The sequence below is a fragment of the Nyctibius grandis genome, chromosome Z (genome assembly GCF_013368605.1).
Source record: "Nyctibius grandis isolate bNycGra1 chromosome Z, bNycGra1.pri, whole genome shotgun sequence".
NCBI lineage: Eukaryota > Metazoa > Chordata > Aves > Nyctibiiformes > Nyctibiidae > Nyctibius > Nyctibius grandis.
Window position 1 is genome coordinate 67,634,574 of NC_090695.1, and position 26,956 is coordinate 67,661,529.

At 38.3% G+C, this 26,956-nt stretch overlaps 1 protein-coding gene across 2 annotated transcripts in view; it reads right to left on the bottom strand.

Annotated features, from left to right (window-relative positions):
* The window catches only part of LRRC2 (leucine rich repeat containing 2), a 78,678-nt gene that overhangs the window by 37,409 nt on the left and 14,313 nt on the right, over positions 1-26,956 (bottom strand). For both annotated transcript variants that reach the window (XM_068423005.1, XM_068423004.1), the window contains 2 exons: positions 16,032-16,242; positions 8,448-8,604 (listed from right to left, as the gene is read on the bottom strand). In XM_068423005.1, the coding sequence (XP_068279106.1) occupies positions 8,448-8,604; positions 16,032-16,242 (368 nt within the window). The remainder of the gene's footprint in view (positions 1-8,447; positions 8,605-16,031; positions 16,243-26,956) is intronic.

Below are 26,956 nucleotides of genomic sequence, written 5' to 3' on the forward strand. Positions count from 1 at the left end.
TTCCTTATCCACTGAATGGTCCATCCATCACATCCATGTCTGTCCAATTTAGAGACAAGAATGTCATGCGGGACAGCGTCAAATGCTTTGCACAAGTCCAGGTAGATTATGTCAGCTGCTCTTCCCTTATCCACCAATATTGTGACCGTGTCATAGAGGGCCACCAAGTGTCAGGCATGATTTGCCCTTAGTGAAGCCGTGCTGGCTATCACAAATCACCTCCTGTTTTCCATATGCCTTAGCAAATTTCCAGGAGGATCTGCTCCATGATCTTACTGGGCACAGAGGTGAGGCTGACTGGCCTGTAGTTCCCCAGGTCTTCTTTTTTTCCCTTTTTGAAAATAGGGGTTATGTTTCCCCTTTTCCAGTCAGTGGGGACTTCAATATACTGCCACAACTTCTCAAAAATAATGGATAGAGGCTTATCAACTTCATACACCAGTTCCCTCAGGACCCACAGATGCACCTCATTAGGTCCCATGGACTTGTGCACCTTCAGGTTCCTTAGATGGTCTCGAACCTGATCTTCTGCTACAGTGGACAGTTCTTCATTCTCCCAGTCCCTGCCTTTGCTATCTGCTACTTGGGCAGTGTCGCTTGAGCACTTGCCAGTGAAGACTGAAGCAAAAAAGTCGTTGAGTACCTCAGCCTTCTCCATATCCCAGGTAACCTGGTTTCGTTCCAGAGAGGGCCCACATTTTCCCTAGTCTTCCTTTTATCACTGACATACCTATAGAAGCTTTTCATGTTGCCCGTGATGTCCCTGGCCAGATTTAATTCTGTCAGGGCTTTAGCTTTCCTTACCTGATCCCTGGCTGCTCAGACAATTTCCCTGTATTCCTCCCAGGCTACCTGTCCTTGCTTCCACCCTCTGTAGGCTTCCTTTTTGTGTCTGAGTTTATCCAGGAGCTCCTTGTTCATCCATGCAGGCGTCCTGGTGTTTTTGCCTGCCTTTCTCTTTGTTGGTGTGCATCGCTCCTGAGCTTGGAGGAGGTGATCCTTGAATATTAACCAGCTTTCTTGGGCCCCTCTTCCCTCCTGTGCTTTATCCCATGGTACTCTACTAAGAAGGTCCCTGAAGAAGCCAAAGTCTGCTCTCCTAGAGTCCAGGGTAGTGAGCTTGCTGTGCGCCCTGCTTGCTACCCTAAGGATCTTGAAATCCACCATTTCATGGTCACATGGTTTCTTGACTCTGGGTGATCACAACTTTATGTATTATCGTACTGGATTGTCCTTCTGTGACTGTTAGATTTGGAATTTCATTTCTTCAATTATTTGCATTTAATGAGCCCATGACTTGCTGCACAAATTAGTAGCTCCTGAGTACGTGACCTTGAACTCTGTAATCATAAATTTAATCTCTCTACTTTTTTGGAAGCCCTTCTTCTCATCCAGGTTTTCATGTTTCCTCCTGTTTGTGCAGTGGCAATAACAACCAAACTATGTCAGCAGAAAATTTCAGTAGCACAGTTCCTAAACAAAATTAAGAAATAAACTCAACTGATCCTTGAGAAACTCCACAAGTGATCTTCCTCCTGACCGATAGCTTCTCTTTCCAAATAAGTGCCTTGTTGCCTCTGCTTTAGCAAGTCCTTTGCTCATTTTTACAGTTGCTGTATCAAAGTCCATTTTCTTAGATGCAAACATTCATTTTCCATTGTTCACTGTATCAAATACTTTATGGGATGCCAGATAGACAAGATCTACTACTTGAAGCTCAATCATCTTCTCAAAAGACAGACAGAAACCAAATGAGCTGGGTACAACTTGCTTCGCCTTTATAAATTTTTAATTTCAACCAAGTTTCCATTCACTGCCATGTCTCTGATTACTCCTTCCTCTAAAAAACTGTTTAAAATTCACACAAGCAACAATCTAGGCAGGGATAGAATTAGGTTATATGAGTTGCCTGAATGGTAATCCGAGTTATAGACTGAGATCTTTTCCTTTCTCAGATGAAAGGAGCAAGACTGTCACTCTCCTTTTCCCCTAGACCTGTTAAATAAGGCTGCTAGGTTATTTTTGTCAAAGAAATAGCACAAATATATGACTACAAGACAACACTCATGGCAATTCAAGATTCTCAAATCCAAGTATCTTTGCTGAAGGAGTGCAAAACCGGGGAGCAATAAATCCCTAAATAACCTTCAAACACCATAGGCATTGTCAGTAAGATTCCAGTCATTCTCAACCGCATTTGAGTTTATTGCAATAACAGCTGGGGGACTGGGGTGGTGAGTAGGGTGGTAAGGCAGTGTGAATGATTTTCACTATGCTGTAATCTGTATTTAGGAGCTTATTTTTACCTTTAGTGCAGAAGTTCTCCACTCTCTCAGGTATGGTGCCTAGTCACCACTAGGTTTAATGAGCATGCAATACAGCCATTGAGGCAGCCTTAGGAGGGGACAGAGGAGGTGACACCCCCTTCACAGCTGCACAAACATAGAGCAGGATTTGACTGCCACACCTGCCACTTACAGATTCAAAGAATACTCAAGCACAACTTCTCAATTAAAAGTAGTAATAATAAAATCGTTTCTGCTACAACACTGTTGTTAACTGTACTTAATGACACTGAATTTTCAGTTCTATAAAAAATGAAAATTAGGGAGTTAAACATCTAACATCTCTGTGTTTTCCAAGGAGAGGCAGTAAAAGCAGTAATGAAATCCATTACTTCCCTGGCAGTTTCACAATTAAGAATATTTTATTTTTAAGCAGGAGCTGCAATGCCATTGTTGTTGCCTAAGGTAGCATTTATTCCTGGTTTAAATTTTTAATTCATTATTTAAAAAAATTAAACCAGTAATTAAACTCTATAATTTCTGATGGGCAATGCAGCATAGTAATAACGGTAATGCAGCTTCACCGTTTAAACAAGCCTTCATTAGTGCTCCTAACAAAGTGTCAGAGACAAAATACAGACGAGGTTACAGAGAGCCTTTATTATCTAAGGATCCCATTTAATGCAAATGCAGATCCACTTGTATAAACTGGAGTAAAACACAAAGCAAATTTTTGCCTTCATCTGATAGCAGCTTCCTATGCGCCAAGACAAATAGTGCCCTATTTCCAGTTTTCTCTGTTGAATCAGTGCCACTTGCTTTCATTTATCTGAAAGGAGATATTGATGTTCAAGCTTGCAGGTAACAGTTAAAAGAGGTTTTTGTTTTTTTTTTTTTACTTCTGCTCAAAGAATCCAAGCAAAGGAGGGATTAAGACTTCCTGAACTCCTTTTGCATAACAAAGTTGCAAAAATTTTTTTAGCCACTAAGGCTTATTATAAAAGCTGTAGCACAGTAACCGATTGACCCTCGGCTAGTAAAACTTCATTCGTTAACCAACCTTCACGTGTTCAATTAAAAAAAAAAATATGCTGAGAGAAATTGCAAGTGACTACTACAGACAAAAAATAAAAAGGATAAAGCTTGGGATCTCAGTCTGTGGTTGGAAGGGTATTAGCACAAAGTAAGGGGAAAAAAAGAAGATTTTCTTGTAGCAAAGCAGATGTAGAAAAACATGAAGAAGTTCTTGTGGGCTGAATAGTAGAAAGAGATACCTTTTGGGAAAAAAATGCAGGGTGAGGGTCTACTGAAAGGGCTGGAAAGGAAGTTAATGAAAAAAATGCAATGAGATGAACTGAAGACACTTTAGTAGATCAGAAATTCTATAGAAAAGTATGTGACTTCCTTTTTTCACATGATCAGATAAGCTGAAACATGGACTCTGATGTCCCTGGGGATCTCCAAAAAAAGGGGTGTATTTCCCTAGGGCAAAGTAGAGTATAAGCTTAGTCTCTGAGCTGGAAAATACTTCCTGAGCTTCAGAAATAAACAAGGAGTAAAATGTTTGGGAAGGGTAGAACAATAAATTTTTATCACCTTGGAAACTGAAGAAGATTCTTCTTGGATAAAACTTTTCCATCATAACCAGAATGGTGTACACAGCCTCCAACATTCCCACTGTGACCCAAATGAAGACTGAGAAATAAACCACGGAGTTTGCTAATACCAATCTGCTCTGTGTAAAAGGAAAATGTTCTAACATTGTTATGTATCATGTAGTTACATAAAACAAAATTACAAAGTCAATAGATAGGAATCCTTTGGCAAAAATAACGTATGTAATGAGTAGTTTCCATGGCAGTGGTTACAGCCTGAGCTCGGCGCCCAATGGCACTATTTAAAATCCTTTCAAGAAATTCATGTTAATAAAGTAATGGCCTTTGCAAGATCCAGTGATGTTGAAATTTGTTAAAGCAGTATGTTTTTATTATATTTTAATACAATATTCCCTTTTCTGATAGCTTAAACAGATGAATAAAAAAGATTATTCCCTCTCTAGCTGGTCCAATAAAAAGTACAATTTTGTACTTTTGTGATGCACTAACCAAGGGTTAAATTTTGAGGAGCTTACTAGCTGTTCCAGTACAAGCAAACCATCATTTGAGGAGCTAGCCTTAAAGCAACTGTCATCCTCCTAAAAATAGTCAACTTGCAAGAGAGATATTTAATACTTCCCCTTCAAACAGGGAATATAAACAAAATTTTCCTCAGTTGTATACAAGACTGAGCTGTTGGACAGATAAGATTCAATACTGAATAAATGGCAAGGGTAAGAGATGAGTCTGCAACTCCCCAAAACTAGACTGCCTTTAAACTGAGAATACATATTTTCTTCTTGGAAACTCACACATCAGCACACTGGGAATCCTATTAATAGAAAAAACTATTTTAGGTATCTAGAAGTCATTTAAAACTGTATTACTGATAGTTTTCCCTTCTGAATTCTAGGAAACTGGATTAATGCTCTGCACAATGAAATTTTATATTGTGAGGTAGGGAGACCAAAAAAAAATGCTATGATTTTTTAATAAAATAGGTCTCAAAAGCATAGTTATTTTTCCTCTTAAATATTTGGCATATCAGAAATGTGAGAGAACATAATGAAGTATAAAGATTTTATTAACAGCTCCTTGAGATGTTTCATGAATAATTTGTGGGACAAAAAGTCCTGATATAACCTCACTGTCCCATCCCAGCACAAAAGCTTTGGGATCACACGAAAATGCAGTTCACTACTACCTATGTGAATATGGGAATATATTCTGTTGGATATTTTCAATTATAACAACTACTAATGTGCTAGCGCTAATTGATATACAGCGACTGCACTGCAGCCGTGCAGTCAGAGCCAGAACTGCAAACTCACCCAGAAGACATTGCCAAAGAAAATCCCCTGGCTACACCCCTGCTCATGATTTTTTCTGTTATTCCTGGGAATACCAGACCTGACAGCTTTGAAACAGACAAATCCATTTTGCAGTTTTCTGCATTTTTGTTTACTTGCTTCCCATGAAAATATTTGCTATTCACAAGAATAATCAAACCAAAAGTATTCGCGTCTGTCTTCTGATCCAAATTTGATCTGTTCAAGTGCATAGGTGATTATAGCTAAGAGTGCGATTTGAAATATCTGAGAATGGATTCAAGTCTGTCTTCTCTCTGATTCAGAGTAGAGTATTCCCTTCTGAATCAGTTAAAACAGGAATATGAACTTCCTGCAGATATTTTAGCCCAGAGACTGTTTCTGCAGCAATATTTTTTTTCACTGAAATATTCTTATCATCTCCGGCTCTCTCACACCTTTAAAGCCTTCTTGTGAGAATCAAAAATAGTCCTAACATGATCCATCAGTTTAGCTTCTGCTGGATAATTTGTTGGTCTAAACTTGGCTTCAATTCTTTCTGAAGATTGAAGACTGAACAGCATGTGTATCACTGCCAACTTCAACCATCTGTCATTACTTTCAAGTATGTTTTAGCTGTGATATTTACCTACTTGCTGCTGTTTTGTAAACAGAACACAAAATGATGAACATCTTAGCACTTAACCTTTCCAGAGACCTTACCTTCTTATTTAGTACCTGGTCCTCACTGCTTGCTTAGATAGAGCTCCCAAACAAAACCCACATCAATTATTTTCCCTGTGATAATTTATGACTAAAGTTTGAGAGGTTTCATTTTGAAGCAGCATCTAAAAACTTCAAAATATCCAAGACCTTTCATAGTAATGTCTTATTAAAATAATAAACATTTCCAATACATATTAGTGTCTATGTCTGTATACACATACAGTACATGAAATAAAAGCATAGCCATTTGCAAGCATACCACCTTACATGTGAACAAAGAGAACATTATACAAATTGAGATAAAAACTTCTCTGTAATTTATGCCATAACCACAATGGCAGCTCCATTGCATTACTAATAGGTGGTCTATCAACACAGGACATTCATTAAGACTGAAAATCATTAGGCAGTTTTGGAAAAAAAGTGCTAAACAGTTCAGTTGCACAGTCCTGGAGTGGCTTTTTTTGTATTATTTCTTTTTAAACTACATCGGTGAATCTGTTTCTTTGCTTGGATAGGCTAGAATTACTGTTGTGACATAGAATTATTGTATAAATAGCATCTATACCTAACCAAACTTGTTAATTTGGTTATGCAGTGTCTCAAAAGGAAAGGTACAAATCCACATTTCTCCAGATGAGTGTTTAGTACAGTCATGCTCGCTCTCATTTAATTAATCATGAAAAAAAATTTTCTGAACAGGAGTTCACTGTTAAGAGGAGGATGGTGAGTGCTACAATATTGTGTCTGCAGCAGGACCAACAGCAAACAGTTTTCTAATATTCACTGGTCCTTCCAGTCAAACATCTACATAAAAAAACAGCAACAAAAACCGTGAAAGGAAGAAAGCAACACCTTAGGTATAAGCTAGAGGGATAAATATATTGGAAGGAAAGTGAATAAATGGGAATAACATGAAAGCTACTGATGAGCAGAAACAACTTCATTTCAACGTAATTGAAAGAACAGTGATTGCTACTAGAAGCATTCGAAACTTTCATTGTTTCCCAAGAAAGGTCTGATATGGCCTTTACATTATCCTCTACAGAGAACTGGTTATGTTATAACGATCAGGTTTTGTGCCTTTATTCTGGAACAGGCTTTATTAGCATTCATAAACACTTTTTCTTGAGGATCATTTTAATTAATGATGCACAATATTGCCAGAAGAAAGAAAGAACTTTTTAGCCTTTACCTGCCTCTATTGTTAAGCAGCAACCCCTTAAAACCTTACATCTAACAGTTTAGGGTAGCCTCTGAGAGGGAACTGTGTCCTTTCCCCTTTATTCCACACCACCTGGTAGAAGCTGTTTGTCCATTAAACTCAGTGACCCATCTGGGTTCCATGGTCAAAGTGCTGACAAAACAGTTAGTGTTTATTTTATGTCCATTATCTGCTGCCTGTGCCTTGTTTATGACTTGTTAGTGTATTTAGCTGCCAGGTTGAAACTATAAAATATATCTCGATGTCAGTGGGAAATTTTCTTTGTAAAATACAACGTTAGCAAATAAATCAAAAGCATTAGTATGACTCTACTAATAGAGTAGAAAAAGACTAGTAGAGAGTAGGAAAGCCTAGCCCTGATTTTTGTGTTTCAGGGTGCTCTCTCTCTTCCCATTTTTCTTAGTGAAACCTATGATAACTATGGAGGTAAAGGTTTTAGTCTTCATCTTTTCTTCGAAATTTGTTAGCTGTTAGTGTACTTAAGAAATATCAGTCATGGGGAAATCTTAGGACTACTGCATTTAAAAACAAAGGCTGAGGCACAAGTACACCTGGGTGCATGGACTCGATTATGGGTGCCTCATAGTGGACCCAGTTTCTTCAGCTCTCAAAGATACCACCAGTTACAGAAACACTCTTCCTTGGAAGACCAGTAAATCCCTCTCAAACCTTTACAGTCTTTCAAAGCTTTTTATGTTGTAAGATCAGAAAACACAGGAGAACCAAACACTAAAATTCCTGTTATTATGTAGCTTAAAATAGCAAAGGCCAAAGTATGTAACAGTTAAGAATTTGTTTCTCTAAAAACCCTGGTCATGTTAGACATATCACTTTATTAAATTTGGATCATTATTGAACTCATTATAAAATTCAAAATATGGATTTTATGCAACATTATACTTTTTATTCCTTTTTAGCACAATCTTATTATGTTTCAATTCATCTTGTTTGAGATTTACAATTCTGTAACACTTGTATTTTTCTTAACCTGTAAGGAACATAAAAGAGCACCTCTTCTCAGGAAGAACTCTCCATCTACTTAAATACAAGCCATAACTGCCTCATAGTCAGATAACAAACGTGTCAGTTTTTTCCCATGTTTGAGCCATACTACATACACAGTATTGCATACAATTCAGCAAGTATAATTACAGCCAGAGACCAGCGAAAATTCAGAGGGACTATTCACTAGAAACAAGTGAGAAGACTATTATGAGTAAATGAATGAGAATATCCATGTCTGCTCATTTCTCTGCTATACAGTTAAATGGCATAAGTATAAATAGCTGAATATCTTGAACCAACTTACCAATTTCCACTGGGAGATGGTTGATTTGATTTTTTGACAACTCCAGCACTCTCAGATCTTGAAATAGTGCAATATAGGCTGGAATGGTTTGTATTAATGTATTGTTCACATGCCATTCTTTCAGATGGATCTGTTCTTTCAGAGAATCTGGGAATTCCTGTAAATGAAATAAGAACAGGTAAATAGAAAGCATCAAGTTAGAATTTTGTTTTACCATGTTTCTAAATAGAGGGGAATAAAATTCCACAGCCAAACCTCCACACTTTGCCTTAATTACATTGATGTAGTAGAGCAGTTTGCCAAACCCTCATAGAAACTGTTTGCTTTTGAGGACCACTGCAGCTGTCTGTCACCACATATTCATTTTTTAACTACTGATGCAATCATTTTGCTCTAAATCTGAAACATATCTGAAGCACTCAACCTGTTTGGAGTCTCCCATATTATCTCCTTTTCCCAGCTGGAGGATTTTTTTAAAACACATTTCAGTGCTTCAATTCACACATCAAGATGTAGTAAAATGCCACACAGGAACAGAAGAGTGGGTGTATGGAGAATATCTAAATAGAGTTTACCAGAAAAAAAAAAAAAAAAGACAAAAAAAAGTGTGACTACGTTCTTAATACCTGCCAACATTTCAAAATTTGTTTGCCAAGATGGAACACAGTCCAAGGAACAGAAACTTTTCAGATAAGATACACACATATCACCTTTTGAAAATCTTTTTACGAATAAGTGACAACTTCTTAAGTTATTTCAGCAATGTTTGAAAATTTTTACTAAATTTCTTTAGGAATAACAAAAATAGTGAATCTTTAAATCAGTCCACAATTGCAATTAATTCTTGCTTTAGTAATGCAGAATCTTTTTCTTTAAGAATTCTAGCATTGTTCCAAATACACAGCAAATAAATTTGCTTCTGAGTAATTTTCAGACTATTTTGTTTTGCCAAAATCTCCAAAGTATAACAGTTACAGAGACTAAAAGAGATGTAAGAATTTAAGCCTTTAATTCTTTTATGACTTCCAAATTTGTTTCTTGTGCATCAAGAATATGATACAGTAGGAATTACTGTTTTTTATACAGAGGACACAGCCCACTTTTTTTTTCCTTCTAGATCTCATAGATCCCCCAAGACATTAACAAGAGATGAATTTTAATTCTTTTTTATTAATTCTGAACTTTTGATCTAGGAATAGTACTGTTTAACTTTTAGCTAGATTAAAACATCTAATTGTAATTAAAGATATTCTGGACGGTTGATCATAACCTGTTCTTTGTTTTGTTGTTGCTTTCTCTAATTTCAGTTCTTTTCAAATTTACACATGCAGACACTTAGCCTATATAAGTAGTTCTGCCTTGTTACCTGCCCTTCCATATTTGATATGGATCATTTCATTTCTTGCTTCACTTTCCCAGTAGTTGTATATTGCATTGTGATTCATCTGGCAGTTAAAAAATAAAATGCCTGAAATGCCTCAGGGCTGGTAATGAGAAATCTCTCAAACTTTCTGGAGTGGGTTTCCACTCCTCTACCTTCAGAGCTGCACATTTTTCTGCAGCAAAATAAAAGAATGCATACTAACTGCAAATTCAATTAGCATTGTCTTTCCTACCTGTAGAAAATTGAAAATGCAGCACATAGGAGATAGAATTTATCTGGACTGTCACAGATGCCACTGTAGGGAAGAACCCTGATTCACAGAGACGGTAGGTGCAGAATAGTCATACTGGAGGGAAAAAGATGTCTGGGTAACAGATACCATTTGCCACTCTGTTTCTCTGCAGTCCAGGTCTGTCTTTGTCTTTCTACTGACCTACTGGTTTTTTTGCACCTTGTGGTCACAGCAGACCATCTCCCGCTCCTTACTGGCAATACACAAGGGAGCCAAGGGAACACTTGTCCCTGTGAAGCCAACAGCCTTGCTGTTCTCCCAGACTGAAGGGGGTATCCCACAAACTTCTTGATATAGTGAAAACAATGCAGCACACAAAGCACTCTCTCAGATTAAGATCAAATTCCTTTATAATTTTAGAAAAATCACAGCAATGTTTTTTAAATTATTTATTATTAATGCAAAGATTTTCAAAAATCTTTAGTTCTGTATTAAGAGTAGTTTAAAGCACCAAGATATTCTTGTGCAGCAACTGAAATAAATTTAGACATGACTTCAAGAGAATGGAAGGATGTTCCATTCTTCTACCAATTGCTCTGACTTACTTTTCTTCTTGAGATTGTTTCTTTATATCTTATAATCATATTTACAATTTGCAAATATAAGTTTACAAATACTTTGTTATAATGTGTTTTTTTAGCATTCTCCATGTTAAAACATGTTGTATTTGTGTAGCTGAAACATAAATTGATGTGATATTTTAGTTCATTTACAAACTAGATAGGGATGGGAACTGAAATTTGCACAAGCTTTAAGTCTGCTTTACTCTCTGATTCCCTTGTGTTCTTTTGTAATCTTCAGCTGCCATGCTAAAGCTGACAGCCTGCTGATAAATTGCTCCACGAAGACTGACACTTGGAGGATATCCAGTCTTTTGCCTTTAACAGCAAAACAATACTTCAAACTCCTTTGATTTTTGTGACGGGAAAAAAAAGTATTAAAAGGAAATAAATAGCAACCTACAACCATTGCTGATTATACTATTTCTAATTAGGAGAGAATTTACCTGCTAGACATGAGCCTGAACTAAAACTGTGATCAAAGCTCTGAGAAGTTTCAATTCTGTTTCTTTTCCAGCTCTGTAGTTTTATCTGTTATAGGCCTAACCAAATCCTTGGATCCAAATCTCCCTCATCTTTGAGAAAGTTTGGAACTAGTATCCCTCAGGGACACCTGTATTACCTGACTGGGTCAGGAATTTCATACTTTTTGGGGGAAAAAAAATCTCTGGAAGTTAAATAAGCACAAGAGAGATTTTCTCTGTCCATTCAATGCAGCAATTCTATTTGACCCTTTGCAGCAAATAAATACCTCACTGTTGCTAACAGTTGGGAATAACAAATGGAACTTCTGTTTCCTGTGAAAAGACACAGTATTTTCGATGATAAAACTGGGAGAATAAATACAAACGTAGTAACTAATTTGCTGACTTTTTCTGTGAAGAAATGATATGCAAGAAGGTCATGACTTACTAGTAAATTTTACCATCACTCATTCTTTTACTTGTTGTGCACATTTGACATTAAAGTTGTTTAAAGTGTGTATGCATCCAGATCCTCTGCTCAGGTAAAGCAGCACAGTCAAGAACTGCCCTGTTCTGTATTTGAGTGAATATCATCACCTTTCCTTTGCCAATACTGATATCACAAATTCAAAACTTTGTTTTTCCTGAATATGTTCTGAAAATCATTTAAAATTCGCTGATCCACTAGAGAATAAACATTTGTTAGGAGTAGAAAACAAACACTCAGAGGGAAAAAACAGAGTTAAAGTGAATTCATTGAAAAATTAATATGAATATTCATGACATTATTTTGCCACAGTTGTCATTCTGCTCTAATAACAGTGCCAGTTCTCTGAAGAACTAATCTAATTCGGTAGATACATATTTACATGTACAAAGGATTTCAATTAAGTGTTTCATCAACTCTCCATCAATCTCTCCTAGACAACTGATTCAAATGTACAATTCAAGAGTCTAAAGTTCTTATACACCTCCTTCTCATGGTGAATTCGACTGGAAAACTCTCAGATAAATAAAAAGTTTTTCTGAAACATACCTTGGGGACCTCAAATTACCTGTGGCTCAGTCACCATTCTCATGTTGTCAAGTCCCAAGGGTTTTGCAAATATAGGAGGATTTAGGAGACTCACTGCTGGGGCAATACTGGGTTCTGCCTATTTTTTATAAAAAGAAAAGCCTATCTGATTTCATTCATAACATCAGATTATGAGACTAGCCCATTTGTTATATAAGACCTTTTCTTTCCTAAATACAAATATTAATTCATTATTTTTCCCAGCTGGCAGAAATACACCACACAGGGATGTAGACACTTGAGTCATAAATATTTGGTTGGTATGTAAAAGAGGAGGAAACGACCACTGAAAGTAAGGATGTTGTCACACAGCCTCTTCCAGATGGAGCTCTGACAGACAAAGGTAAAACTATCTTATCACTGCAGTTATCAACCACTGTCCACAGCCAGAAACTAACCACACTGGACAGGCACGGCCAAACCAGTATCCAAGTTACCAAAGGACTTTCAGACACAGAAGGACTCACTGAGTATAAGTTCTTCAAGCATAAAGGCTTGATACTAATCCTACTTACAGCATTGTAGTTCAGAAGATTTCCATTGTTAGTGTGACCACGCTGTTAGAAAACCATTGTGACTTGAGATATCTAGAGGCTCAAACTGCATGTCTCAAAAAATTAACCCAGAAGTGGATGATAACTGGTAAGAATTAGTGATCCACCAGGAATTATGGATCTGCATAAACAGAATAAAATTCCTCAGAATTCATATACTATAAAATCAAGCCCTACTCTCTTTAGCTAGCACTCTGTGCCTATTTGTGTAACATAATATTGGCTGTACGAGCTTTCTTTCCTCAGATATGTTGAAATAATTACTTTACAACTACAAGGAACCGTGGGACTCTACCTAATGAAAATACATTATCATTTCAATGACATTTGAGAGGTGGGAAAAAAGTGGCACAGAGGTCCTGAAGGAAGGAATTCCTATGTGGAATTCAAAATGTGTTGTCTGCTCTGGTTTTCTCCCTTACAAAGGTTCTAGAAGGACGTCCAAGATAATTTTCAAAAAAGCATTATTCAGGTGATTTTCAAAATAATTGTCCAAGCTATCCCAGTATATGATGGAATGTTTTACAAAACCTGTTTTTAACCTCATACACAACAATGCAGAATCAGTGGGCCAAATTCACTGTTACTATGTATGGATATGCAGCATGAGACAATAGCATCTTTGTAACATGTCTACATTTTTACCATCTAGACAGCCTACACACTGACTAGTGTCAAACACAAGTTACCATTCTAATTGACTGCGACATTGAAAATAACACCAATAGGTGATTTGTTGACTCAGTTCATTTGCTGCTGAAGTTTCCAGTGAGAGCTCTTACATTGAGACCTATGGGAAGGATGTGACAAAGCCACTTGCTTTAATCTTGAAAAATTCCCATGACAGGGATTACTCCTCTGTGAGACTTACCTTTGCAGCGTTCCAGAAAGAGGACTGGTACAGCCTAGAAGCAAGCCCAGTTCTCAAAATTAAATCTGTAAGTCATACCAGCAACCTACTCAGATTTAGCTATCAACTGTCTAGAGGATATATTACGGCTTCATTGATGAGAGGAAAGGGGAAACATAATAGAAATACTTATCAGCTAAAAGCAAGTGACATAGAGGATTCAGCAGCTAGTTCCCAAATGGACACTTCACAGGGCTGTGCTGTTTGCTACTGCCAATGGTAAGTGGCCAGCCAACAGCAAAACAAGATGGTTATGTGCCTTAAAACTGCACAGGCAATCCCAGGTCTGACTTCTCCTATTGTCAGAGTGCTTAATCTTCCAAACTTTTCACTCATAGATGTATTTGTGTACAAAACACATTACAAAAACTAAACCACAATTGATACCACAGCTCCCAGCTACATGACATACAGGCTTCTCTGAGAAAAATGTCACACATCGACGGATCTTTTCACATGCAAATTGCCAGTCTGTGCAGCTTTGGTTGTATAGTCTGCAAATTCATTTTGCCTAAGTGCACTTTTTTGTAAGAGAGTAATAGGGGAAAAGAGCGTCATGTCTGATTTCGTCTTTCGTTTAGAAGAAGCAGTTGAGATTAAAAAAAGGAAAATAAGTGGTATGATTTGTATAACTGATATAATTTTTACAAAATTTCTGCAATAAGAGGAAATACGCTTCCTTCAGAACTTTGTCAAGTGGATTTTCACTTTTTTTAAATAATTTTCAGCTGTTAGCCTCTGGCGATGTTCTTTGATTTTGAAGGAGCATTGGTCTTCTTGAAATAAAGCAGATTTGATTTTATCTTTGTCTGCAGACATCTGAACTTTGTCACAGTATCTTGTTGAAACAGGAAGCCCACTTTAACTAGACTAGAGCTGGACAATGAGGCACAGTTGTTGTATGATATGGCCACATACACATATGATACGGAGACAGAATCAAAGCACATGGTGGTTAGAAGTGTACTGCTCAAGGTAGCATAATGTACATAACAATACACCAATATCTCTTAAATGTGATCTTTCAGCATGTCAAATTGAAATTAAGTACTCTGGAAAACAGTAAATTATGTATGTTCGATTTTACTTCCTAATGTAGAGTCCTGTTTATGGTGACAAAGTAAAACATTAAAGGTTTGGCAAAAGAGAATAAGCAACAGAAAACTTTAGTTATGCAGCTCTCTCCTCCCTGGTGCACTGAAAATATTTGTAGTTGCTACTATATCAGTGTCTAAGGAGCTGTAATATTTCTTTTTCTTCTCCTAACATGCCTACAGCGTTTACAACGCAGGAATGTGTGCAGTATAACACTACACATCTTTAACATCATTACCCATACCCAAGGTTCTTGAAAGATGAGACGTGATAGTTATTCAGTAACCAGTCCTACCACATGAATGATTGGCATCAGCTGAAGAAACAGTCTCCTTACTAGAGCTGGATGAGAACCATGATTTTCTATTTTCTAGAAATTTCATCTACTTTATGTTTATTCAGAAAACAACTAAAGTCAGGAATAAACGAAAGCAGAAAAATAAAATGCTTTCATATTCAAGATCAAACCTGGGACAAAGTTATGTTTCAGATCAATCAAAATAATTGTTTTAGTAAAATGCCGCCACTTTGTCAATTGACTTTTTAACTTGCATTTTTTTAATGAAAATCTCAAAAATCTATTTCAAAATTATAAACTACACAAAACTCAAAATTCTAATTTCACTTTCTCATTAATAAAGTAGTGTATATTCAAAATACATTTCAGTCAAAGCTTTAACAATCTAGAAAACTTCAGACCAACTCTAATCCACCTTTCGCTGAATTTCAAAACAGCATTAATTCAGAGCTCACTTCCAAACTTCTGTTTCACATAAAACACAACTGCAAGTAAAAAGTGCTTTTTTTCAGCAAGGCCATTGAGGATTAATGCTAATATTAGTTTTGATTTAAACAGAGCTTGAGAAAAATGTTATCACACCATTAGAGCAAGAAGATAGATCTCTGAGCAGTAGAAGACACCAACAAGCCAACAAATTGAATATTATTTTCATCTCTTTCCATCCATTGGGGAATTTCAGAGAAAGATACCTTATTGCAATATGGTTGCTTATATCAAAATTTCAGAGAGGGCTAAATTACATGTATCAGTAGAGAATTTAAAATAAGCATATTTGAAAACTAAACCACTGGTTCTGGGTAACATAGGAAATGCTTTTGTCACTTCTAACACTGTGAAAAAGGATCAATTTCATACACATTGGCAAAAAAAAGTTTTAGGGTATTAAAAGTTACAGTGCTAACCTACACAAACTCTTTAACAATAAAGACGTATTTTCCATTGTATTTACCATCCACTGCTCTCCAGAAAGCTGAAAAATAAATTTGTTTCTTTCCTTATTTGCTTCATCTGACAAAGCACGCCTGTTCTGGACCTGAAGAGTCTTTCCATAAGTGTCCAAGATCTTCTCCTCAGTGTTTACAAAGCCATTCTTGAGGTATTTTGATTGAGGAATGCCTTTCTTCCGGCACTCTAGTATGAAATTCCATTCCTGTTTTATCCTGAAATAGTGCCAAAAAGGGTTTATGTGAATCAACTGAAACAATATGGCAAATAAGTCTTAAAGCTTGATCTTTGCTTGCACAAGTATTAACAAAATATAATCTGCACCTAATGTATTGACCATTTAAAAACAAAAAAAAGCATTCTAGACTTACGTATAGACTTCAGATGAGCAGCATTTCATTTACTGACTATAATACAGTGATACCCAGGGAATAACAGAAAAGTGGAGACTGAGCGCACTGTCACAGAAAGCAGTATGAAAGATGCCCTTTATTCCAATAGAGCAGGAAATCCATTCTCACAGAACAAGTAACAAGTTATATATACAAACAAAAAAAAAAGGATCAGGTGATATATGCAAAATTTTTCAGTTGGAAAAAGTCATTTTAGAAACTAAGAAGTTTGAAATATTCCCTTTTCCTTGCCCTTCCTTTTCAAGTATAATTATATATTTTCATTTTTTACACATTATCTTCCAATACCATCTTAGAAGGTGGAGATAAAGGTCAAAGTTATCACATTCCAACTAATTTCAGATTCAATTTCAGTTTAACTTTAGGCTCACCTCCAGGGCAAACTTTTACCCATGTAACTTCAGGTGCAAATTCAATTTATATAATTGAGCATTGCCAAAAGCATGTGCTTTAATTTAAGAGAGATTTATTTCAGCTTAATCAATTAAGGAACGGATTGATTAACTGAAGCAAGCCTTCCATATACCAAAATGAGACTCTGCAGAGCCCTTTGCATCATAAATCTGATCTCATGCTTTGAACGCTAGATTCTTGTGGTACATGAGATTCATCTATGTGATCTCCACCCTCTGGCAGAAACTAAGCTAAAACTTGAAGAAAACTGACAGGTGAAGAAGAGCACAAAGTTCAGGATAATGTGCCCCCAAAAGAAAGTAAAAAATAGCATGTCCTAGAAAGAGTATCAGATGCAAGTCTGTAAAGTTCAAGTAGGAAGTAACAAAACCTGTCCACATATTCCCATCTAAGCATAGGATTTTATCTAAAATGTTGAGATGTTAAAACAATGGCACATGAAATAGAATGTCTGGTTTTAAGTCACGTACAAGAGATCAGTTATAAACTTAGGTACAAGAAACGTCTTCCAGACTTGGTGAAAATAAGTAATTGTTGGACACTCATAGCAAGATATGAGATAGAAACTGCAGGGCAGAGTATGTTTATGGGAACATGATAACATAGATTAAAAGTCATATTTGACTCAATGCTATCAAAACAAATCTTTACAGGTCAAAACTACATGCTTAAATAGGAAAGATATTACTGAGACAGCTGTAAACTTCCCAGCTCACATTGTGGCACTTCCTGAAACCTCAGGGGATGTTAGAGAGACTTGAAAGCAGAGAGTACAACAACAGCAGGAGACTTCAGCTATGGCATGCACACAGAACACAGACACACTGCAGACACTTTACACTTTTGGAAACTACGTATGACTGTTTATCAGAGCAGCTAGTCTGAGAGACCACAAGAGGACCTGATTTAGTTTCAAGCAGCAGCAGGCTATACAAGGGTCATGAGAGAACTACAGAAAGCCTCTTCTATAATAATAACTGCAGTGTATTCCCATGTGACGTCTTTATAAAGAGAAAATAAGGAAAAACATCTTCTACAAATATTTCAGAAGATTAGCTACATGTAACTGTGAAGTTGGTTAAAAGTGCAGCTCACTGGGTAAAGTGCTGGAAGACTGTGTGAAGACAGCACAGCCTCAGAGCAAGCACATTCTAACAAAGCCACTGGAAGGATCTCATTCTCCTCTCATTTCCAAAAACAGGAAAATAAAAAAAAGATAAAATGGCATTTATGTTCAAATGAAGAAATGAGAAGGCAATATAAGCTCTGATAAATCAAATGTAAAAGCACAAAAAAAGCAAGTGAGGTATACAATTACTGCAGGTATACAAATGAATAGGAAAAGAATTTCTAGCATATCAGAAGCAGAAATCCTCTCAGAGAGACCATGGGAGCAATAAGTTATCAAAGTATGAAAGGAGCAGTGAAGGAATAGTTAAAGGAGTTATTGAGAGCTGCAGAAAAGTTACTCATCCTTGGCTTCAATTTTCATTAGAGAGATCAGTAGGCATCAGTAGGCATATATTTCTGATACTTAAATTGTAAATAGAGGAGGTTTGAGAATGAAAAAATATATACCTGAAGTAAATCTCCCAGTTTCTCCCAGTATCTAATTGTGGACTGCTTTATACCACTGCAAGATGTGATATGTAAATAAGTTAGGAAGAAAAAGTCTGGACAGACAGAAAACACATCCAGCAACCGTTCAGCTCTGGGAGTCCCTAGGGGAGTCCTGAAGATACTAGTACAGTCAAGGAAGAGTCCGCCACCAACCCACAACATATCAAAATCTTTTCTGAAGCTACTTGATATAACAAAGACAAGAAAATAGGTTAGAGCAGACACAACTCCTTAGTCCATTTCGTGATCCTTCAACATGCTGCATCTGACACTTCTGGTTACAGAGGGAGAGACACCTGAGTCCCTGATTGCACTAGGCAGCCCTACCAATGGATATCCCCTCCAGCTGCAGTCTGGAAGCACTCAGATGACAGAATTTTCCATGCTAGCAGACATGAAAGTTGAAACACCTCTTTCAGAAGCTTTGACAGATGAGCCAATTCAATTTTTAGTGTTGATCTTGCCTATTCATTCTGTCATTTGAACCCCAGAGACCGCTAGCACAACAAAGGGCAGAACATTCAATAGCAAGAGATCGCTAGGAGAAGACAGAAAATAACACTTTCGTATACTATAAGAAAAATAAACAGGCCCAAACCACCTACTCATCTTTTTTCCAGAACTCATCTACCAGGGAGTATAGCTAATTAGCTATAAAAGCTCTGTATTACTGTGTGAGGTGGTGGTGTGGCAGGGAAGTGAATTGAAGAGAATAAGGACGAGAACAACAAAAGGAACTGAACCACTAAAAGGCAGGAACTGAAAAGGAACAAAACCCTGGCATTCTTTTTTCTAAAACCTTCTAAATAATTCTAGCTTTACTTACCACTGCTGTTTCTCACATCCTCCTCCAATCCTCCACATACAGTTTTTCTGTCCCTCTGTGAAGCTTAAATCTGCATTACTGCCCTCTCATTTCCATGGAATTCCTTCATTTTCTACCAACAAAATAAACATTTGATCTCAGTGCATAATTCAATGCACTGAAAATCTTGCCCCAAGATCCCTTTTTTGTATTCATTGCTCTTCACTCATGCACAAAAAATTGCTGACTCGTTCCTCACCATATAAATTCTAAGAATGTTAGAAAGTTAACAAACAGAAAGAAGAGGTCTACTACACCTCAGTGCTGGGTCCGTCAGGTAGACCGTGGGAACACAAGAGCAGAGGGCTTAGATCTAAAATTTTACTCTCTCACAACAAGGAATATAGAAAATGGCAAGAAGGGAGCTACATTAAAGATGAAAGGATAAACTGTCCTCTGACACTTTACTGATAAAATGTACAAAACAAAAATCTCAGGTGATCACGATACATTGTTAGCCAAATAAAATAAAATACACATAACAAAAACCATCGTTAACCAAATCAGTCAGTGAAACACTGAACTCAGAAGAAAGACAGGCATTAAAAATTAAATCTGGTTAGGAATTCAACATGGATATCATGCACTGATGTGCAAATTCTGTGTCAAATTTCTCCTTTACTCATATATTAAATGATGGCAACATGCTCTGTTAAGCTTTTAAGAATGCCCGCTTATGGTCACCAGGTTAAGTACTACGTACAAGCACATTGTGAACAGAAATAAAGTGAATTAATAATGGAGCAACAAACATGCGTAATTTTGTACAGTACATCTCAGAATGAAAACATGATATATCCCAAGGGCAGAGGGTCTAATGATTTACAACCCCTGCTTGTGTGCTTGGAGTACACACTAACCAAATGAATAAATATGAGCCTTCCTGGCCTGGAGGTGTGACTTAATCAAGCCGGTATGTTTCATTAAGCAAAGATTACAAAGCTGTAATATGCAGGTTACAGTTGAGATCAAACAAAAAGGATCTATTCAGATACATGGTTGTCACTCAGCACTTTCATTGTCAAAAAATTGAGGTGGTGGTACTTCTTAAAGGACCTTAATAAAAATAAAGACCATTTTAAGTCTTCCTTTGATGACAATCCTCAAATAAAATAGAATTACCAGCACGTTTGTGGTATCTGGGGGCTATTGCGTGAATCTTAAGGAAAGACAGGAAAGGCATCTAAATCAGTGTGGCAAAGAGAAAAAAGATATCCACACAAATAAAATCAGCCTTTAAATACACTAATATACTTTTAGAGAAATTAAATTCCTGGTCTTGGCACTTTAAAGGCCCCTAATATTCCAGGAACACATTTTCACATATGTCAAACAAATGAGTTGGTTACAAAATCACAGCTCTCCTGAAGTTTATATATTTTTATTACTATTCAGCAATAAAATATTTTGATCTTCCTCTAGAGCTTGATCAAAATGTTGCAGTCATATTAAAGAAGCAACTAGCATTTTCAATAGTCAAAAAGTAGGTGCTAGTCAAGTCAAGCCTAATTTAAGTAGGAATATGAACACAAAAAAATGTTTTTTCTGGACGTAGGACACAGACGAGATCTAAGGTTCCAACTCAGCTAACTACTCCAGTATTTCCACTTTAATCATGCAAAAAGTTCAACTAACTTTTAAAAAGGCCGATTGCATGCTGCTTATGTTTGTCAAAAAAAAGATATGTTTCATACTTTTATATCTGTAACATAAAAACACACCTGTCACTAAAGCAGACTGTAAATGGTATAGAGGAAAGATTAATTCTGGCAAGGTATTTCCCAATACATTGCTGTTTTTCAGTAAGCTTTCAGGACAGTACAATACAAACATGAAACAAGATCAGCAAGAGATGGAATATTCAAGTGTTTCCATTCTGGTTACTGCTGAACTTGTCTTCAGGTAATTGTTCCCCAAACATTACTTCACTATTGGACTACATTGACTAGTTAAGGGATATTGGAGTATATTGACTGCTTAAGGGATCAGGGGCACAAGTATTGTTCTCCTCTATCCCTCCAGTTGCAGGGAATGATGAAGGAAGAAACAGGAAGAGCCAGGAGATCAATACCTAGCTCCGAGACTAGTGTCACTGGCACAATTTTGAGTTTTTCAATCATAGGTCGATCTACACAGCACCAGGCCTGCTGGTGACAGATGGGGTACACCTGTCTCAAAGTGGGAAAAGAATCTTTGTGGTAGAGTTAGCAGGGCTCAAGAAAGGAGCTTTAAACTAATATGGAAGGGGGAAGGGGATAAAACCAGACTCACTGGAGACCAGCCTGGGGGCAGCATGCCAATGTTTGTAGGACAGTGTGCCAGTGAGGTCCTTCAGTCTGCCATCTCAGTGGAGGGAGGAGATAGAGAGCTATGGATCAGTAGAGATGTAAGGGTTAGTGACAGGTTACAAAGCACAAAAGTGCCTAAGAATTATCATGCAGGAATTAGGGCTCGTCCTCCCCACCCAGACTGCAGGATAAATAGACCAGCTGAAGTGCATCCACACCAATGCACGCAGCATGGGCAACAAATAGGAGGAGCTGGAAGCCATTGTGCAACAGGAAAACTATGACATAGTTGCCATCACAGAAACATAGTGGGATGACTTGGACAACTGGTGTGTTGCAATGGATGGCTACAAACTTATCAGAAGGGATAGGTGAGGAAGGAGAGGCAGTGGGTTGGCCCTGTATGTTAGGGAGTGTTGTGGCTGTCTGGAGCTTGAGGATGGTGACGATGGGGTTGAGTGTTTATGGGTAAGAGTCAGGGGGAAGGCCAACAAGGCAGATATCATGGTGGGAGTCTGCTATAGACCACACAACCAGGATGAAGAGGCAGATTTAATATTCTATAAGAAGCTGGGAGAAGTCTCATGATTGCTAGCCCTTGTTCTTATGGGGGACTTCAACTTACCCGATGTCTCCTGGAAATACAATATAGCAGATAAAAGAAACAGTCTAGAAGGGTCCTGGAGTGTGTGGAAGATAACTTCCTGACACAGCTGGTGAGTGAGCCAACTAGTGAAAGCACCCTGCCGGACCTCTTGTTTGCAAACAGAGAAGGATTTGTGGGTGATGTGATGGATGGAGGTTGTCCTGGGCACAGTGATCATGAAATGATAGAATTTTCAGTTCTCGGAGAAGTAAGGAAGGGGGTCAGCAGAACTGCTTCCTTGGACTTCTGGAGGGCAGACTTTGGCATGTTTAGGAGCCTGGTTGACGGAGTCCCTTGGGAGGCAGTCCCGAAGGGCAAAGGGGTCCAGGAAGGCCGGACACTCTTCAGGAAGGAAATCTTAAAGGCGCAGGAGCAGGCCGTCCCCATGTGCCAAAAGATGAGCTGGTGGGGAAGAAGACTGGCCTGGCTGAACAGAGAGCTTTGTCTAGAACTCAGGAAAAAAAGGAGAGTTTATGAATTTTGGAAGAAGGGGCAGGTGACTCAGGAGGACTACAAGGATGTTGTGAGGCTATGCAAGGAGAAAATTAGAAGGACCAAAGCCCAACTAGAACTTAATCTGACTACTGTCATAAAAGACAATAAAAAATGTTTCTACAAATACATTAGCAACAAGAGGAGGGCCAAGAAGAATCTCCATCCTATGTTGGATGAGGGGGGAAACATAGTAACAAAGGCTGAGAAAAAGGCTGAGGTACTTAATGCCTTCTTTTCCTCAGTCTTTAGTAGTAAGACCAGTTGTTCTCTGGGTACCCAGTCTGCTGAGCTGGAAGACAGGAACAGGGAGCAGAATGAAGCCCCCATAATCCGAGGGGAAATGGTTAGCTACCTGCTACACCACTTAGACACACACAAGTCCGTTGGGCCAGATAGGATCCACTCAAGGGTACTGAGGGAGCTGGCAGAAGTGCTTACCAAGACACTTTCCATCATTTATCAGCAGTCCTGGTTAACCGAGGAGGTCCCAATCGACTGGAAATCAGCAAATATGACGCCCATCTACAAGAAGGTCTGGAAGGAGGATCCAGGGAACTACAGGCCTGTCAGTCTGACCTCGGTGCCAGGGAAGGTTCTGGAGCAGATCATCTTGAGTGCCATCACGTGGCACATACAGGAAAACCAGGCAATCAGGCCCAGTCAGCATGGGTTTATGAAAGGCAGGTCCTGCTTGACTAACCTGATCTCCTTCTATGACGAGGTGACCCACTTGGTGGAAGAGGGAAAGGCTGTGGACATTGTCTACCTAGACTTTAGTAAAGCCTTTGACACAGTCTCCCACAGCATTCTCCTGGAAAAACTGGCTGCTCATAGCTTGGATGGGCTTATGCTTCACTGAGTAAAAAACTGTCTGGATGGCTGGGCCCAAAGACTTGTGGTGAATGGAGTTAAACCCAGTTGGCAGTCGGTCACAAGTGGTGTTCCCCAGGGCTCAGTATTGGGACCAGTTCTCTTTAATATCTTTATCAGTGATCTGGATGAGGGGATCAAGTGCACCCTCAGTAAGTTTGCAGACAACACCAAGTTGGGTGGGAGTGTTGATCTGCTGGAGGGTAGGAGGGTTCTGCAGAGGGATCTGGAGAGGTTGCATTGATGTGCTGAGGCCAATTGTATGAGGTTCAACAAGACTGTCAGGTCCTGCACTGAGGTCACAACAACCCAATGCAACGCTACAGGCTTGGGGAAGAGTCGCTGGAAAACTGCCCTGTGGAAAAGGACCTGGGGGTGTTGATTGATAGCCAGCTGAGTATGAGCCAGCAGTGTGCCCAGGTGACCAAGAGGGCCAACAGCACGCTGGCTTATATCAGAAATAGTGTGGCCAGCAGGACTAACGAAGTGATCATCCCCCTGAACTCAGCACTGGTGAGGCCGCATGTCGAATACTGTGTTCAGTTTTGGGCCCCTCACTACAAGAAAGACATTGAGGTGCTGGAGCGAGTCCAAAGAAGGGCAACGAAGCTGGTGAAGTGTCTAGAGCACAAGACTTATGAGAAGCGGATGAGGGAACTGGGGTTGTTTAGCCAGAAAAAAAAAAAGAGTCTGAGAGGAGACCTTATTATTCTCTACAACTCCCTGAAAGGAGGTTGTAGCAAGGTGAGTGTCAGTCTCTTCTCCCAAGTAACAAGTGATAGGACAAGAGGAAATGGCCTCAAGTTGTGGCAGGGGAGGTTTAGATTGGATATTAGGAAAAATTTATTCACTGTCAAGCATTGAAATAGGCTGCCCAGGGAAGTGGTTGAGTGACCATCCCTGGAGGTATTTAAAAGATGTGTAGATGTGGTGCTTAGGGGCATGGTTTAGTGGTGGACTTGGCAATGTTAGGTTAGTAGTTGGACTTGATGATGCAAAGAATTACTGTAGAATAAATTTGACGACTGGACCCTTCAAAGGAGTGACCAGCTTGCAAAACAGGAAGCTTGCATTAGTAAGGATTTCAGAGCCATCCCAGTAAATGAAGAGTAGCTCGGTTTCCTTGAATGGTTCTTCCTTCTGCAGTTACCCACTGCTCAATGTCTGATTAGAAGGTCTTGAGGAAAAGCTATGCTTCTTAGGTAAAGAAAGGAAACTTCATTAGATGGCACTGTTCCCTCTAAATCAGGATGGAAGAAATAGCTAGGACACTACATGGTGACACCAGTTAGTACTCCTGGGTGATGTTTAAATCAGAATCACTAGCCACACAGGATCACTAAATAATCCCATGGAATTTTTATAAGAATAGCACAGATAAACTGGAGCTCAGCCCAGACTAATATTCTTGATGGATGAGTAACATTTGCTTTAAATTCAATTGAATTGATTTAATTTCAGTCCCTCTGCCAGGCTTTTCCATGGGTTGTAAAGGATTGCGGATGAAGAGCAGCTTTCATCTTTCAATTCAGTTGAGTGCATTATATTAGATGCAAGGTCTGTATGCACAAGTGCCTAAGAACAAATGTAAATAACTTAAGTGGTTCTTAGTGCTACAGATCTACTCCCAACTTGTTGCCTATAATTTGTGTTTGGAGGTAAGGACTCCCAGCTTGAGTTTTAGTCTTGCTTAGAAAAATTGCTGAGTCGGGTATTGAGTGGGAGAACAAAGATAAACACCACAAAATAAAATATGAGATCAGGTACAAATAGAGGTATACCACTGAAGTTTGGCAGAGAGATAGAGACAAACCTATTTTATTAAACAAACACATAACCTTGCAGGGAAAAAAGTCATTGTCTGCCTGTAGAGTGAAAGCTTTCCTTTGACTTTTAACATTCTGGAAGTGCATTGCTCAAAAAAGTAGTACACGCACATTTAGCTAGCCAGACCTTGAGAGGAAGTTTTTGGAGAAGAGACACCCTGGAAGAGGTGGCTGAACAAACTGTTATCTTTGCTGCATGTTTGGTTGGTGGATAGGGGAGGCTGTGCCATTTCACAGCAAAGATTTAGATAGCTAATCTGGGCAAGCAGCTCTGGCATTTCCTCACTCGAATTCTTAATTTGTCAGCCTTCAATTTTTACCTTACCTGATTTTCACACGGAAGATAAACATGTTGCAATCCTTCAAAAAAAATCTAGCCGTAAACTTTCACTCATTCCCTTTCCAAAAGAATGACAAGTAGAACAGAAAAATTAATGAGGCAAATCATCATACCACATCAAGTTAGTTTGACAGCATTCAGGATTTTAGGGTACAATATAAGATTGTTCACCACTACCAGAATCTAGAAGATGAAATATAAAACAGTGCTGTAAACTCAAACTTCTTTCAGTAATACGGACTTTAATAAAAGTGTAGATAACCACAGAACATTGCACATTTTTTGTAACAGATCATGTTTCATATACTATAGCAGACTTAGAATGGGCTTATCTGAGGGGATTAAGGACATGAAGTAAAATGAAATTACTCCTGCACAACACTGTACTGTTTCTTTTTCTTTTATACTCAGTTGCTGGATTACATGTGGCCCTCAGAAGTATGGGTTTCCTAAACTGCCATACTTTCACAGTCCCACAAAACCAAAGGGGAAACAGAGGACTGAATTAATTCCACTCAAAGTGATCTGATACCAGTATCTCAGAGAGCCAGATATGAGCCTCTCACAATATTCTCAGGAGATTGTTCTCCAGAATCAGCTTTCACTGGCCAGCTGCTTAAACATCTGCTCTAGACCTGTAAATTCCGCAAATCTTTACAAGACCTCACCATTAATGCAAACACAGTTCAAGCTTTGCATTTATTTGTGAGCTTTTCCTCAGAAAATCTTCAGTCAAAAGAGATAAATATCTTAACATGTGACTGCTTACTGACCCTGCATGAACTAAATTACCTTACTCCGAGGCAAGTAACATTCCCTAGAGGTTAATTGGGAGTTTTTTCTCAAATAATACATACTACATTTCACTACATATTATCAGGTCATTTTAAATAACAACACTGCTGATGAGGAACTGCACAATCTCAAGGGCATTAGTGAATTATAACCTCTTCAAGAAAAACTGGATTTTGTTTTAAAAGAAAAAACGCAAAGCAGTCTCAGCAGGCCAGATTCCAAACTCATCTGTTACATGAGTATATTTGCAGAGAAACTCTATTAATTTCAGCCCTACTTGGGAATTCACTCTGCCTGCTGGCAAAAGTAAATATCTAGAATCTTAAATGCTAGCATACAATCCTCAGTTCAGGAAAC